An 18,445-nucleotide genomic window follows, 5' to 3' on the forward strand; every position below is an offset into this window, starting at 1 on the left:
TATATATATATATATATATCTCAATGTATACATATATAAATATATATGACTGTATATAATATTTCTCATGTATATATGTATTTTTTGCATGATGTAAAAAGTACATAAATTGCAGTGTGCTTTTTGCTTTTGTTGTTGTTGTTATTTGATTGTTTGTTTTTGTAAAATGGGTCTCAGAGTATGTATATATGTATAGTCTATGTATCAGATATATAGACTAAATATATGGTCAGAAATAAAATCCATCTCATTCTGTTTTAAGACAATTACATAAAATGTTGCATTGAAAGTGCTTACCAATCAGCTGAAATATACAAATTGATTATATATGTATATAAAGTGATATATATCTTATATATTTAATATGTATTGTTTTACACACACACACACAATTTATTATCACTTTGAAGACCCCTGTGGGTCCAGGATATATATGTATCAATATATATTTTGTTGAGCCTGTTATTACTCTTTTGAGCTTTCCTAACTGGTTTAGGTTTTCCTTCTGGAAGTTTTTATGGTGAAACACTATCTCAGAACTTGTGTTGTTAGTTTCACTTTAGTGATTTGATTCCCTGTATCATCCAGGCCTCTGTGATTATGTACAAAAAATCCTGATCTTTACCAATTTTAGTAAAGAGGATTTCTTGGTTGACCATCATAACTCATAGTATTAGCAAGAAGATGGGAGAAACAAGCCTGGGCACAGGCAGAAATAAACTTTGCTTCATTAGATTGGTACACATGAATCACAAAAATGGTTTTATTGTAGTAACAACGTGTAGAAGACACCCTGCTGAAATTAACAGATTATATGTTAACAGTCTATATGTATATATGCATAGTCTATATATGATATATAGATTAACAATCTATATATTATCTATATGATATATAGATTAACGATCTATAGATCAGATATATAGACTATACATATAGTCTACATATAGACATATATACATAACAGTCTATACATATAGACTGTTAATATATAATCTGTTAATTTATATATAGATATATAGATTAACAATCTATATATCAGATATATAGCGACTATACATATAAACACTATATATATAGTCTAAGGCCGTAAATGTACTATATATAGTCTCTCTGTAGATAGATATCTATATGTCTATCTATATAGAGAGATGATAGATATAGATATAGATAGTCTGAGACATATTTTATTTAAATACTGATCCAGAATTGAAATCCACATTCCTTTGACTCCAAAATACATCATCTTTCCCTAAATTCAGTTCTCATTCTGGTGTTCATTAATCAGTTTCAATAAAGCTTCTTTCCACAAGGAGCCATCTCACTGATGGCAAAGGCATGTATGAAGGATGATATTTATCATTTTGAAAACAAGCAGTTCATTAATTTAATATTAGGTTTTGAATGAAAAAATTAACTTTTATGCTTTGGTGCTCACACTGGTGAAGAAATGTATATTTTCTTCCTATTGTAAAAAGTAATTAATGTACGTACATGATTTAAAGCAAAATTAAATGAGATAGCATTAATATTGATAAAAAAAGGTAGTAAATCAGACAATCCAGTTTTCTGATAGCTGAGCACAAGGGCAGCCTTTCATTAATTTATGGAATAGGAAAGTTACATTGTCATTATTTTCTCTTTGCTCTTTATAAACTTAATAGTGAATGAAGCCCCTTTTATCTTCCATCTAAAATATCAAAGACCCACAAGAATAAATTATAGATAGATGATAATTTATTTTCAATATATTATTTGCCTCAGTCTTACCTTCAAAATCTGGGCACATTTTAATAAATGCACGATATTTGCATGAGAAAACATAATTAAATGAGCATGAAAAGAATCCATCTGCTACATAGTTTTATTTTTAAGGATTTATTGAATACCTATGCTAAAATAAAATTTCCATCATTATTGAGCCTGTTATTACTCTTTTGAGCTTTCCTAACTGGTTTAGGTTTTCCTTCTGGTAGTCTTTATGGTGAAACACTATCTCAGAACTTGTGTTGTCAGTTTTACTTTAGTGATTTGATTCCCTGTATCATCCAGGCCTCTGTGGTTATATACAAAAGATACTGATCTTTACCAATTTTAGTAAAGGGGATTTCTTGGCTGACCATCATAACTCATAGTATTAGCAAGAAGATGGGAGAAACAAGCCTGGGCACAGGCAGAAATAAACTTTGCTTCTTTAGATTGGTACACATGAATCACAAAAATGGTTTTATTGTAGAAACAACGTGTAGAAGACACCCTGCTGAAATTAACATATCTAACCATTGGTAGCCTGTCTTGAATCTGGTCAGCTAAGTTTCAAGGCTTCTAATGACCTAACTTGGATTATGTATGTGCCCATATCTTGAATTGGTCAGGAAATTAGATGCACAAAACAATGCTTGGGATGTACCATACCATGAGAGAAAAGTAAATCCTTCCAAAAAAAAAAAAAAAAAAAAAAAAAAAAAATGAGTAAGTATTATTAGAAAGTAAAAGGAAGATGAGAGACTACTGAGGAGCAAATGGAACTCTTTTGAGATACAGAGCTGTTTCAAATATTTCATTCCGTTCTAAACTAATACTGTTGCTACAGCGGTAGACATAATAAATGTTGGTTTTATTCATGTTGGAAAACCACCAATTTAAATTGCTACATTTTAGAAAGATTTCTCTAACAATAAACATGCCCATTGCCCTTGCTTCAGTACTGACCCTAATGTTTACCTTCTCTTAATCCTAAAGAAATCATAAACTAAATGTGAAAAGGAAACAAGAAGGAAACAAAAAATATGAATAAAAGTATGTACTAGCTCCCAAGATGAAACAATGAATAACACATGATATCTTCCTTTAAGGAGCCCGAAGCCTATGATAGCCTGATGTTTGGATCAGTGATTAGAATGATAGAAGTTATGCAGGCTGGTATCAAGAAGGTTAATGTTCACCAAAATATGATCTATAAAACTCCAAACAGAAAATTTCAAAAATCATCAACCATAATACACATTTAAAAAAAAATCCTTATAATTTTTTAGACCTGTAAGGTATAGATACAAACCATATATAACATCATTTCATGTTATATGTAAAAGCAGAATAAAAATGGCATGGGCCCAATTGTGATTGTGTAAGATATTCATGCATGTGGATATTAACAACTCTGGGAGGGTAACAGGAATAAAAGTAGATTTGCTAGAATAATGGATGTGTTTTATTTTTTTAATTTCCTTTAATGCCACTATATGTGAAAAGAAATTTACAAGGAAATTATGGGACTATTTCTTCTGTCATCTGATTGTTTAGAAACAAAATACATTGAAAATGTCCCCTGCCTGTTAGTGTGATTCAATCCATTCTTCTTGATTTTGCAGCTGTGGTTCTGGCTGTGACTGCCAGGGGAGACTTCCAGTATTATTGTTTATTTATTACTCTTGTTCTTTTTAACCTGTTTCCTCAAAGCATCTGCAAGTTGGTGGTTATGGGAAGACAGGTGGTGGATGTTCAGTATATCTTAGCTAGAATAAATATCTGTTTTGACTCTTGTTAAGAATGGTATTGTTGGCCGGGCGCGGTGGCTCAAGCCTGTAATCCCAGCACTTTGGGAGGCCGAGACGGGCGGATCACGAGGTCAGGAGATCGAGACCATCCTGGCTAATACGGTGAAACCCCGTCTCTACTAAAAAAATACAAAAAACTAGCCGGGCGCGGTGGCGGGCGCCTGTTGTCCCAGCTACTCCGGAGGCTGAGGCAGGAGAATGGCGGGAACCCGGGAGGCGGAGCTTGCAGTGAGCTGAGATCCGGGCACTGCACTCCAGCCTGGGCGACAGAGCGAGACTCTGTCTCAAAAAAAAAAAAAAGAATGGTATTGTTTTTAACACTGATATCCAATAATACTTAACTATTTAGGAGTTGCAAGTGCTTTAAACTCTTGATTAGGAATATAAAATCACCCTTCTTGCTAAAGACATACATTTTCTTCAGTTTCTATATTTCAGAATTCTTTATTACGTAGAATTCTTCAAATGGCATATATACTAACCCTTGTTCAGAACATACGATTACTATTCAATCTCTTCTATCACCAGGATTGACATCTCAGTTCAGCTGTTGCTGTCATATACCTGGTCATTTTAATTGCTTCTGTATTAGTTTCCCCACGCTCATGTTCTTCTGTTTCATTTTTGCCTGTGTACTGTTGCCATATCATTCTGACAGGGGCTGTAGCCACATCATACCTCTGATTTGAAATATCCAAGGGACCCCCAACTTTGGGTATTTTTTTTTTTTTTTAAGTTGGATCCTATGTCAGGCAAGAGTGCAGTGACACAATCACAGCTCACTGTAGCCTAGAATTTCCGGACTCAAGCCATCTTCCAGCCTCAGCCTCTTCATTAGCTAGGATTATAGGTATAAACTACCACATTAAAAAAAAATTGTAGAGACAGGAGACTCATGGTGTTCTCCAGGTTGGTCTTGCACTCTTGACCTCAAGAGATCCTCCTGCCTCTGTCTCCCAATATGCTGGAAATACAGGCCTGAGGCACTGCACCCAGCCCCCCTTTGGCTACTAAATTAAGTATAAATTTTGTAGCTCAATTTTGGGATCGCCTCTCTACTTTTTAGGATTTTTAATCATGCTTATTGCTCCTTCTGCCTTATAGAACAACAAGTCAACAACTGAGTCTCATTCTGTTTGTTTGCTTAAATGTTTTCCTTCACCTGGATATCCTCCCTCATTCTTGCTGTAGTTATTCAGCAACCCACTTCAAAAATAACTCTCTTCACTAGAACTTTTCTTATTACCCCAAATGGAATTGACCATCATTCTTTTTAAAATATATACAAGTCTGTTCTGCCTCCCTGTATTTAATAAGTTTTATATTAGAGTTACTTATGTGACTAACAATCAGATTAGGTGAATTCTATGAAGACCCAAATGCTACCTTTGTCATCTTTGTATTTACTAAAGGCATCTGACACAGAACACTGGCTTGTTCATTGGCTTGATTTAAAGGGCAACTCCAAAGCTTATTGAATAAATTTAATAGGATTAGAAAGAAGAAGTTTTGTTTTCCTGTTTATTATTTCTTTTTAATCCTAGAGAAGTTAGACGGGAGGTCAGACGTAGGATTCCTAAACAAAGGAAAGACAGGAAAGAAAAAGGGAGTATGGGAGGTGGAAAACACTAAATGCCTTCTGGATTTCACCTAATGAAGTTAAACTTCTTTAGGTATAAATAAAGAAGAATGTATTTACTTTTTATTTATTTATTAATTTATTTATTTATTTATTGTTATACCCAGAGCTCAGCATTTGGGTGACTTTATATAGGATCAATTTTAGTGAACTTAGTTACTTTATTTTCTACTGTTTTTCTAATATTCTGTTTGCTTTATTCATGTTCTTTTTTACATTTAATATTCTATCAGCTTTATTAACTATTCTTGGATTTTAGTTTTATAAAGATATTGTTTTGTAAAATGTTCTCCTGCTAAAGAATGTACTTGCCTGTGAAAAACCAGGAGAGTGCTGTGTAGAAAGTATAGGTAAAAAAAACCTGGGTGAAATTTGAGTACTCTCTCCAGACTGTGTCTTAGTTTTCCTTCACTCCTAATGGTTAGAAACCCAATTTCTTCCTCTCCTGTGATGTGTTGTGATCAAAGTCTCAGACTCAGGCAAATTAGCATTTACTAGTTTATTTTTTGTGCCCTAAAACAGTACCCTCGTGGACTGAGGAGCTGAGTGTAACGCTAATATTCAAATCAGCTCTTCCCAAGAAACACATACACATTTGAATGGATAATCTTAAACCTATCTATAGTGGTACTTATATACAGCAATTAGGGTATACCCTTCTCTGACCAGAAGTAGGAAACAGCTTTTTCTTTTCTTTAATTTTCTTTTCTTTTCAATTATGTTTCTAGAGAGATGAATTCCACAATAATATTTAGAGTTTCCAGAAATATAAAGCAGAGTTTGATTAGTTAGTAAAGAATTTGAGTTAATATAATCCACTATGTAAATTATGAAGTGTTACGAGTCATTTTCTTCCTATCGAGAAAATCAGGTTATTTTCTTTCTCATGTATTATTTCTACATATCCTGGGGGTTAAAATAAAAAGAAAAGGATAGGATATATACTTTGTGAGGGACTAGAATCCTTAAAATAAAATCTTACCATGGAAGAAATAAATATTTTCAGTAAGAAAATAATCCCAATGGACATCACTAATGCAAAATTAAATATAATTTATTTAATTTCAAAGTTGAGAATTTTTCAAAGTATATTTTATGGTCTCTGATATATACAAATTTCCATTTTATTGTTTTATTTTGGTTGCAATGTTACTACAATATTATATCATGTGTTACAATAATGATTTGGATCTATTTGTTCAAACTATTTCTCTTGTATTTAATGATCTCTTTCTTTCTATCTCTTTTCGTCTCTTCTAAGCCTCAACAAAGTGCTTCTGGAAACAATGAGAGCTCTCAAGTTGAGTCAACAAAGGAAGGAAATCCGAGTACCACTGCCTGTGACTCTCAAGATGTAAGAAAAATTTAAGATGGTTTTTACAGTATTAGACATGAGAACAAAGCATAAGCATTTTAACAATTCTAATCTATGCCACCATGAAACTTACTACTTATATGTAATATCTACTATCTAAGGATTGTACTTTTAAATATAAGAAAGTAAATGTTCTTTTGGGCTGAATGAGTTAGGTGTTCCAGTAAGCACTGCAACCAGATTCTTAGGACAACTATGAATATGAGTTGTTAGAGAGGTAAGAGGATGACTACAGGCTAAGCAAGGTGGTCATTCCCACAGTTACATGATAGAAAGCTGTTAATATGTAAAAAACAAAAACCAACAAAAAAAACTTATAGGTTGTATTTCTCCATGTAAAGCAAATACACTCAGCATACAGAGACATCATGGTAGAGGAAGGGAGATTCATTTCCTTCAAATGATAGGAAATATGGAATTTGTTCAATTAGTCTTTTCACTCATTAAAAGTGCAATGGAATTTTACTTGTTTTGAACTTTGGCAAAATTAAGCTAATGGATCTATTACATTTAGATTTGAGAACTAGCAAATGACAGCAATTGTGTTGAACAGATTCAAAATTAGGCTTCAATCCAACTTGAAAAGTGTCTGATGAAACTATTTATGCTTGAAAGAAATCAGGCTGCAGCTAAAAATATATAATAATGATAAGGAGGAACAGAAAAGTAAGCTAAACAAGTGATCTCTTTTTTCTCTTCTGGCTGCCAAAGTGGATTAAGAAAAATGAATTACTCAACAGTTTTGCCTTCAACTCTTTGTTTATTTAAACATGTATCCAAACTGTACAATTTAGAAAATAAAGCTAATAAGAAGTATAAACAAAATACTTGAATTTTACTTCCAAAGGAGGAGAGAGTCAAAAGGCTTTGGGCAGGAAGGAAGATTTTACTGTAGTTTGAAGCATGGATAGGTCTTTGACAGTGAGCAAATTTGCAGAGGTAGGAAAATATCACAGCAGTGTGGCTAAAAAAACATAGTACCCAAAATGGTGCGATATGTGCCTACAACAATCACTGAAGACTAGAGAGTGAGGGGCCTTGGATTCCCAAGCTGAGTTTGATTTGGACTAGGGAGCTAGTTCAGGTTTTCAAATGCTTGTATTCAATCGAGTGATAAGACCATGATGTTAATTTTAAGGATGGTATTTTACTTCTTGATATATATTTTGAAACTCCATAAAAACATGTTCTCACTGGAGGCAAAATGGAAAATTTATGTGTGGTTTGCTAGGATTCCCCAAAGCAACATTCTGGTCTACTTTTCTTATTGAAGCCTGCTTCAAATCATAAATGGTTTTATTCATACATTATTTGTTTCTCTCTTCTACTTTTGTTGTTCTCCTTTGTCAGTGATAATTCTTCTGTCCTCAGTAAGTTCCAGAAGCAGATACTATCTTGTTCTGGTCTCAGTCTGGATCGGGGGCTCTTCGAAAAGCTGCCTCCACCAACACAAACATAAATGTTCTTTCACTAACCTGACTTCTGTCCTCTAGACTTGTATTACTGGAGTCTCTACTCCTAAGAAGCTATACCTTTTAGTACATAGAGTGCTCAGTATTCAGAGCCTGCAGATTCAATTATAGATAATAACAAAGAAAGTAATATAATGAGTGACATAAACCAGGTGTGAGTAATAGGAATTAGTGGGACATGCATGAGCATCAGTTTTCAAGTTCTAGACCAGTACTTCTTAGCTCTGTCTCCAGAATAGTACCAACCGAAGAGTACTTACAAAATACTAATGCCCACGACCCATTGCAGAAAAACTACCTCAGCACCTCAGTGGGTAAGGTCTAGACATTAGTTGTGTCTTTCCTCCAGATGATTCAAATATGTAGGTCATTTTTCACTAATAATAGATTTCACCATTCATAAGAACCATCTGGGGAGTTTTTAGAAAGTCAGATTCTGAGCAATTAATCTGGACATTTTTAATAAATAAAACTAGAGAGACTTTATTTTTTGCCTTGTCTAAATTTAGCCATAATATTCTGATTTGCATTAAATACCGTGAAATGTATTGCTTCCATTTAATGTAGCAATATAAAAATACTGACTCTACCAACCTAGATACTTAAGCTCCAATTTGGGTTGCTTTATTGAATGTCCAAACTGAATAAGAAAGCAGAACTTAATTTCATTTTTCAAAACCACAAAATAAAATTATTTATCACATTTCTACCTTTATATTTTATTTTGCAGGTGTGCTGTTTAGAATCTTAGCCTATGCCTTTTATGACTTTCCTTTAATCAGATATGAAATGAATGCTATTTAGGTTTTATGACAAAGACAAAAAGTATGATATAATGTAGTTTCACTTGCTTTTAAATGTCCTTACTTAATAAAAATTGATAGTAGCTTTATTCCTATTTCTTGTTTTAATTTGATTTTCAGTTGTAATGAATTCAGAAATCCAAAAACCACTGAATTAGCAAATTTTAAAAATAATTAAAGTGAGATTAAATAGGAACCTGAATTTAGACAATCATGGGAACAACTGGGAACAAGCAATGAAAAGTCTATTGCAAAAAGAGAGCCACAGGATTCTGTGATCAAATGAAGATGTAAGTAACATGAGCCCCAAATATATGTTTTACTGACTGAAATAACTGCATCATCATTATCAAGAAAGAAAACTAGAGTAGGTGATATTTTGGTTAACAATTTTCTATTTACTTCTGAACAGAAGAGATGGGTACTCTGTTAATAATTAGAATGAGTAAAAGGCACAGTGAAGCTAATTGTTTTGAAAATATAATTTTAAAATAGATTTATTGAGACACAACTTACATACCATAAAAATTCACCCGTATAAGTGTATATTTCAATTATTCATCATATTTGCTGAGCCCAGGACTATAATCCAGTTTCAGAACATGTTCATCTCCCTAATATCATCCCACATGCCTTTTTTTTTTTTTTTTTTACAATGAGTCCCTGTCCCCACTAAGCCTCAGGCAACCACAAACACAGGTTCTTTTTGTATTTGTTTGTACTTTTTTATTGCTGGAAAACATTTTATTGTATAGTGTACCGCAGTTCTTTATCCATTCACCAGTTGATGTATTTTGGCTTATTTTAAATTTGCAGCTATTATGAAAAGATGATGCTGTGAACATTTGCATAAACCACTTTGTATATGTTTTAATCTCTGTTGAGTAGACACCTAGATGTAGAATTGCTGGATTTGATTATAAGTTTATGCTTATACTGAAAAATTGGTACAATCTTTCCCCCTTTGAACAAACACAAGTGGTTGCTTCTCTATTCTCCCATCTTCACCATTAAAACCTCATGGTTCTCCGAAAGGTAAAATTCTCAGTAGTGAGTGCTCACCCTACCTTAAACTAAGCATGTAGCAGTTTTTATATTTCATAGTAGTCCATACTTGTCCTCCAGAAATTTATTAAAGGTATTACAACAATGTTCCCATCAACTACTGGCTCCAGCAGCTTTCACTCAGGTAGCTTGTCTATGTTCTCTGTATTCACTGTGTCCCCAGTTTTTGGGGTGGTAGTTTTTCTGCAACATTAACTCTTTGATACATCTAAGAAAAGTTATTAATTATCAGACTGTTCAGCCTTTTGCTTGTTGTGAAGGTGCAAGTGGAGACTTCCAAGACCTTTATGTGTCAGAGAAGTACCTGAAGTCCTAATTCGTGTCTTCTGAAACATCGAAGCTTTTAATTTCAATAAAGATCAATTTGTCATTTTAGTCTTCATGCTTTTCATATATCTAAAGAATTATTTACCTGTTTAAGCACACAGTTTTTTTTTTTTTATTTGTTTGTTTTCTCATGGTTTCTTATATAATATGTTTGCTTTTATTTCTTACATTTAGATAAATATTCTACTTCAATTTTTTTTTGTGCGTGTGTGTGTATGGTGTTAGGTAAGGTTTTGCACTTATTATTTGCATGTTGTTATTCAGTTGTCCCCGTCTTTATAACACGTTTTTAAGGAATACCTTTTTTTTAATTGAATTTCTTTAGCATGTTTAACAAAAAATAACTGACCACAACATTTCACCATGTTGGCCAGGATGGTCTCCATCTCTTGACCTCGTGATCCACCCACCTTGGCCTCCCAAAGTGCTGGGATTACAGGCATAAGCCACTGCGCCTGGCCTACTTTAATCTTTTAAAATTTCTTTCAGCAATGTTTGATAGTTTTTGAGGGTGCAAATCTTGCATTTCTTTTGTCTTTATTTCTCTGAAGTACTTTTCTCTTTTTCATACTACTGCAAATGTAGTATTTTAATTGCATTTCCAGATTGTTAACTGCTAGTATATATAAATGCAAGTAATTTTTGTATGTTGATCCATCAGAATGAGGAGTTTTAAGTGACTGTGAGCTCTGAGTAAAACTGTGATGAGATTTGCACATCACCTATAGGTAGTTGCAATGTTGATTTTAAGCAATTATGATGCTACATCCAGAATAAAGGAGACAAATCTCATATCAAATTTTGCTTATCAGTCTACGCTGATAAATCCTATCTCATTTTAGAAGTAACACTTTGAGGTTCAACAATGACGAATGAAAAGTGTTTTCTAACGCTTGAGGTAGAAGGCTGAAAAAAAAATTAGAATTGAAGGTTTGTGTTAATTTATGTTTCAACCAGTTTCCAGCAGTGTGATCAAGAATATTTAACCCTTTTAAGACTGCTTTTCTCCTCTGAAAAGAGAGATGAATATCCGTTGCTTAATATAGCTCACCCAAAGGATCCAGTGAGATAGCACAGCTTAACAATTGGCATATGACTAGCATAGCAAGCTCTCAATAATTACTACTTTCCATTCCTTTATGCAAAGCTATATATCTCACACAAAACCTCAATATTTTGAATTATGTACTTTAATTAATTTATCAAATGAAAAACCTTAAAATATGACCAAAGCAAGCTTAAATACTGTAATTGTATTTGCAATGTATTTGTAATGAGTAGCCTTATTCAGTGCCACTTTACACAGCAGAACCAGAGGCAGTTAGTAGAAACAGCTATAGGAAGAATAATATTTTAGTCAAATATAAAAATGAACTCTTTATGAAAAGTATCTGAAACTAGAATTAGCAGTTGGCAGAAGTACTATAATACGTGATAGAATAATGAAAAACAGCCATTCTGGAATACAGTCAGGAATTGAGGCATTAGTGTGGAAGAATAGACTGATCATGTTAGCATCTCTTTCAATTTCAGGATTCTTTTTTTTTTTTTTTTTTTCTGAGACCGGAGTCTCGCTCTGCCGCCAGGCTGGGTGCAGTGGACGGATCTCAGCTCCTGCAAGCTCCGCCTCCCGGGTTTCACGCATTCTCCTGCTCAGCCCTCCCGAGTAGCTGGAACTACAGGCGCGCCGCCACCCCGCCCGCTAGTTTGTTTGTATTTTTTAGTAGCAGACGGTTTTCACCGTGTTAGCCAGGATCGGCTCCGATCTCCTGACCTCGTGATCCTCGCCGCCGTCTCGGCTCACAGTGATTACAGGCTTGAGCCACCACGCCCGGCCCAGGATTCTATAATTATCAGCAACCTCACCTCCCTGACAGCTGATAGGACCCCATGCAGTCTCTCAGTAAATACATAAGAAAGATTATGCATTTTGATTCCTGTTGGTCATACCTGAGACTGAATAACATAGAAGATAAGGCATGGGAACTACATAAAACCTAGATGTGGATACTGACTTTGCTGTTTCCTAACATTGTTGCTCTGGGAAGGGACTTTGTATTCAGATCCCTTTATCAATATAAGGTAGATGAAGATTTTTCACATTTTATCATACTAAGAATCACCAAATCAACCAGTAAAACTGCTTATGTTCAAGATCCATTCCCATGTATTATTAATCCATTGGTCAGGGAAAGAGCCCAGGAATGTGTATTATTGTAATATTCTCACGTAGATTTTCTTCTGTCAATATTTTTTAATGTTAAACACTTTGAGAAATTGCCAGGTGCTGTGGCTCACGCCTGTAATCCCGGTGCTTTGGGAGGCCAAGGCGAGCGGATCACGAGGTCAGGAGATAGAGACCATCTTGGCTCTAATATGGTGAAACCCCGTCTCTTTTTGTATTTTTGTAAAAATACAAAAAATTAGCTGGCTGTGGTGGCAGGCGCCTGTAATCCCAGCTACTCGGGAGGCTGAGGCAGGGCAATCGCTTGAACCTGGGAAGCAGAGGTTGCAGTCAGCTGAGATTGTGATACTGTAATTTGAGAAATTTTGTTATTCATTTATTGCAGGTTTATTATGATTATTATATAAATATATAGATATTAAATATGTCATGTTCAACCACATCATAGATATCCTTATTAGTTCCTTTTAAGAAGCAGCTCTGAAGTTTTAATACTCAAAGTCTCAAAATATTCTGTGGCCAAAGAATCAAACTTGAAATTATAAAACATGCTTATTTTTAGATATCTTTGTTGCTTTGTTCCACTTCCTGCCTATGCCTATGTAAACCAGGCAAGGTCACTTAGGAAATGGCCCTCAGATTCCTTGTTCCTTTTTAAAGAAGACTTAAGAAACTTGAAATGGATCGCTAAATTCTTAGCAGCATATTTGACTATCACTTTGAGGTATGTACAAGTTACTCTAAAAGCTGCTTTGTTTAAATTATAATATTAGAGTCACATTGAGAAAGCAAAGGATGTATCTACTCCATCCCATTTTCCTGCAGCTTGCAAATGTACCTCATATTGTTTAATAGCATATCAAGAATTAAAGACATTGAACATTGTATTTTAATTTTCATTTAGGAATTAAGAGTTAATGCTCAATGTAAATGTGTTTTGGAATATTTCTGACTCCTATAAGTAGCAAACATTTAATTTTTCTTACTGTGCTGAGGAAATGAAAAAGAAGGATGGCTTATGTTTAGCACTGGGAGCACTAGCTCAATTTCCTGCCGTTACATCTGCTTGCAAGTCCCTTACCAAAGGGAGTCTATTCAACAGAAAAATATTGCCTAGGGAAATGAGAGGAGAAAATGTGCAGAAAATAAATTCTAGAGCTGCAAGTAGAAAATTATGCCAGCTTTTTCGTGTTAAAACAATTTTGACTGAGATATAAGAAATCTAGTTTGCTATTATATCCAACATGCATTTTGCAGCATTTGATGGTTTGGATTTGATGGTTTGGATCCATTTGATGGTGGATCCAATGCTTGGTTAACATAATTTTCTAGGCAAGTTATGCCCTGCCGTAATTGGACTTAGAAACCACACACCATTGTCATTCTGGGCTACATTCCATCAGACCATCTGAAGAGGTTGGCTTCTTTAAAAGCATTTTTTATTGTCCTACTGTGCTATTTTTTTTTTTCAAGAAGAAGCAGGAATCCCTCCAAATAGTATAGGAATGATAGATAGCTTCCAATAGTCTTTGGAAAAATGTTATATTTTATTCATATAAATCTCCATGTTTACTTTTGTCTAACACCTTAATTTAAGCATCTAAACATGTTAACCTAATTTGGTATATTTCCATAAATAGTATGGAAAGCTTAAGAAAAATGGTTAACCTATTAATATGGTAAGTGAAAGTAACCCAGTAACCATGTTGATATTTATTATAAAAATCACTGGCCAAAGTAATGTGAAAACACAAAGCATAATCTGATAAATAATTATTTTACCCCTCCCATTTACCTATGAGACACATAAGGACTTCCTTCTCTGGGTTTCCATCATCCTTGCTGGATGAATGTATTTTGTCCATTATCACAGTACACCTTGTATTTTGATTGTTTGTATAAGGTTCTCATTTTGAATTAGATAATAAGTAATTTGAGGGCAAAGGCTATAATAATATTTGTATTGTAAATTAAGGTTCAGAGAGGGAATGTGACTTGCCCAGAGGCACCTGCTTGGGGGACATTGATGTCAGAACTTGCCTCGCTTCCGGTCGACCACTCCTACCATTGGCTCCATCAACTGAATTTGGAGTCATTGTCTTGATTTAATGTTACATTCTCAATCTTTTGACTTCTTGCTTTTCCATTTAATACTAACTTGTAACTATTAAACCAGCACTAAAACATTTTTCTGTAATAAATGTAAAGAATCAATTTGCTACATAAATTGGTGTCACAGAAAAAGTCAGCCAAAACGTATCAGTGTCTCTAAGTAGCATGGTTCTCAATTTTACTTTTTTTTCTCTTTTGTAATATTATAAAAATTTTGCTTGCTTTTAGCCTATAGCTTGTCCCATCTCTTATTTAAATATGGAGAATGAACTGGATTTTGTATTTGTCAAAATAGTTTTGTTGGTATAATTTCAAGTTTACCAGTTGTATATTTGCATTAATTATTCTGAGTTATTTTAATCTTTTAGAGTAAGAGCATAAGAGATATGACTAATCTCTTTAGCAAAGTAAAAAGAAGTGTTTAATAACAATAACAAAGTCATAGCAATTGGCAAGATCAGTGATACAAAGTAAATGAAAATTTGACAATGAATTTCTGAAAACGTATTCCATCTGCTTTAATTCTTAAAGTTTTATTCTTTATTTCTGAGCACAGGAATAGAGTATAATTAAAATAAAATAAAAAATAAAATAAAGCAAAAGAGAATATTATCTTTTTGTAATCATTTCAGTGATTATAAATTCAGTCATCATGACCTTTTGAAAGTCATTCTAAATATACTACTTTATTTCCATAAATAATTCCCAAATGGGATATCTGCACTGAAGGCAAACACATACATGTATCATAATGAAAACCTTCTGAAGCATTTGAATGCCTTAGTTAAATTAGATGGGCTGACTGAGCTGATGTTTCTGCTTTGAGTGGGGAAAAAAAGAATAAAAGTCATCCTTCAAGGTAAAAGTTACTCAAGGCGGGTTGAATGCTTGGTTACTGACACAATTTTCTTACTCTGTTAAATCATAAACACAAATGGAGGAGAGGAAGAGAAACAGAGAACTGGGGGGAAAATCTCCAGCAATAAATTCTTTGGCAATGTCAAGATTTTGTAATGATCAGAATTAATATGTTGACCACAGAAGTGTAAACTTAAGTGAATATCAGAACTTCTATTATGATAGGAATCAAACTTATTGCCAATATAGAGAAATTTTGATTGAAGGAAGGGAAAACTGAAAAAGGGAGATGAAAGATAGAACCTAAATTGAGCACCTAATATATGCAAGATATTCCATTAGGAACCTTTGCATGATTTTTAAAAATGTAATCAACTCTTCTAGCATCTGATTGAGGTAGGTATTATTTTGTCTAGTTTACAGATAAAGAATCAGAGCCTCAGTAAGTTGAAGTAACTTTCCCAAGTTCATACAACGAATGAAGGTAAAAAGAATTTGTCTTCATTCATTAGAGTTGCTATAACAAAATACCATAGACTGAGTGGTTTATAAACAATAGAAAATGTGTTTCTCACAGCTCTAAAGGCTAGGGAATTCTCATTGAAGGCACTGACAGATTTGGTGTTCGGTAAGGCCCACCTGCTTAGGGAAAGCCATCTTCTCACTGTAATTTCACATGGCAGAAGAGGTAAGATGATGTCTCTGAAGCCTCTTTTGTAAGGGCGCTAGTACCATTCATGAGGCTCTACCCTCATGACCTAATCACCTCCCCAGGGCTCCAGTGCCTTATACCATCACCTTGTGAGTTAGGATCTCAACATATAAATTTTGGGGGTACATAAATATTCAGATAGTAGCAAATTTTAACCTAATATGGACTATCTCTTTATTCACATTGCTGTGATTACCTTTATTATCTCATTTCACTGTGATATAAACATTTTGAAGGTAACTATCATTATCATCATCTAACAGATGAGATAAAATGAGATTAAATTGGTATTTCCCATTTTGCCATAGGCAGATGCTGTTCTGTGATGAAGTTTTCAACAGTATAAATAAAAAGAAAAGTGATATAGAATAAAAAGCTAAATAACTAACATATTAGTGGATTTACCATTAATCTTTTATCTTCTGTCTTATCCTCATCCTCCTCTTTTTCCCATTCCTCTTCCTGTTTCTTCCTCTTCTTTTTTCTATTTCTCTCTCTCTCTGTGTCAGGATAATTTATTTTGTCATTGGATCCTTTGTCTATTTTCAAATTAAACTTTTATCTGAAATAGTGCTGAAATATAGTAATCTATTTTGTTGGTTCATTTTCTGTAATGTCAAAATTTGACTTTTTCTATTTCATTGTTATTGGTGTCTAATTTTATTTTCCAATAAGGTACCAATGATCATGAACTTACCCACATTATCACAAATAGTAGGAAATAGAGTTTGGACTCAAGTTCATTTGTGCATGACTCCAAAGCTTATTCTTCCTGCCTTACTGTAACTAGAGACATCATAGGATTAGAGTCTCCTGCACTACATTGTGATTGTGTGTTCATTTTCACACACAAAGATTATGTAATTAGCAAGGTTTGTCTCAACTACATACTTTTGTTGTTACAATGATTGCTTTTGTGGTCATATGATAATATTGTGTTAGTTGGCAGTTTATTGCCAGAAATCACAGAAACAAACAGGTTATTCTAGAGGTGTTGGTGAAGATGTGTATCTGAGAGGCAGTGTTTAATCATTGTAATAGATGTATTTGTGGCTTATCCCACTTTATAATTTACAGACCCAGATGTGTTTCTCCCTAGGTCTCCTGTAAAATTGAATGGGTGAACTGCATATTGAAGCAGTTGAATTTATGTGTTCTTTCCTGAATAATTTTCATATTTTATCACTTGAATTTCCAGATCTTGGGTACTTTACTAATTAGGTTGAATTTTACTTAATTGCGATGATGAAGGTATGTTGAAGATCTCCAGACTAATATTTGATATTTTTTTCTTTTTTTAGACAGAAAATGATTATTTTGAATAATTAATCCATCATTCACTACAACTTATTACATGTCTGTCCATTCTTTCCCAAGTAAAATTGTATTCTTTAATTGTACATGCATAAAGAGAAATGATATCTGAACTTTTGCTCTAGTTCAAGAAAAGCAATTTGAGTTTGAAATGGATATGGAATGAAGACCTTAAGTTTTTAGGCACTTTTCACATTTAAATGTTATATTTTTATGAACCTGTATATTGCCCCATATGCCAGCTGTACACAGATAAGCAGTTATTATTATAGATGGTAATATATCATTGGAAAGTGACATATCAGTTATACCCCTCAAGAAAAGGGAAAAAGAAGAAAGGAAAAACAACAAAAAAAGAAAGAAAACAGAGGGATGGGAGAAGAAAAGGAGGGGACAGGAGAAAGGAAGGGAAAAAGGGAGGGGAAGAAGGGAGAGGAGGAGGAAGGGAGAGAGGGAGAGGTAGAAATAGTGGATATAGAAATGATAAAGACAGACATAGATAGTTACAAGAATGGCCAAACAGATAGGTAGGCTTTATGTGTTACTTTGAAACCAACCTCCAGGGCCAAGCACGGTGGCTCATAACTGTAATCCCAGCACTCTGGGAGGCCTAGGTAGGCAGATCACTTGAGTACAGGAGTTTGAGACCAGCCTGGGAAACATGTTGAAACATTGCCTCTATAATACAAAAAAAAAAAAAAAAAAATCTGCATGTGGTGGCATTTGCCAGTACTCCCAGATACTTGAAGGGCGGAGGTGGGAGGATCACTGCAGCCAGAGAGGTTGAGGTTACAGTGAGCTATCATCACACCAGTGCACTCCAGCCTGTGTGACAGAGCAAGACCTTGAAAAAAAAAAAAGAAAAGAAAAGAAAAGAAAAGAAAGAAAGAGAAAGAAAACCAAAAAAAAAGTCAAAGCACACCAATAAAATTGTGTGCCTTTCTCTCTCCAACTTTATCATTGTGCTATGAAATTTGACAATACCGAGTTTAATGTATTTTATTTTGTCAGTCTTATATACATTTC

The 18,445-nt window shown here is 33.9% G+C and overlaps 1 protein-coding gene across 3 annotated transcripts in view; it reads left to right on the forward strand.

The window, feature by feature from the left end:
• LUZP2 (leucine zipper protein 2) overlaps positions 1 to 18,445 on the forward strand; it is a 583,280-nt gene that overhangs the window by 545,609 nt on the left and 19,226 nt on the right. For all 3 annotated transcript variants that reach the window (XR_001881449.1, XM_017851852.1, XM_017851851.1), the window contains one exon: positions 6,458 to 6,550. Coding sequence is in view for 2 of the 3 variants with exons in the window: in XM_017851852.1 (XP_017707341.1) it covers positions 6,458 to 6,550 (93 nt within the window). In the remaining variant the exon portion in view is untranslated. The remainder of the gene's footprint in view (positions 1 to 6,457; positions 6,551 to 18,445) is intronic.

Source organism: Rhinopithecus bieti, unplaced genomic scaffold (genome assembly GCF_001698545.2).
Source record: "Rhinopithecus bieti isolate Rb0 unplaced genomic scaffold, ASM169854v2 scaffold_34314, whole genome shotgun sequence".
Taxonomy (NCBI): Eukaryota; Metazoa; Chordata; class Mammalia; order Primates; family Cercopithecidae; genus Rhinopithecus; species Rhinopithecus bieti.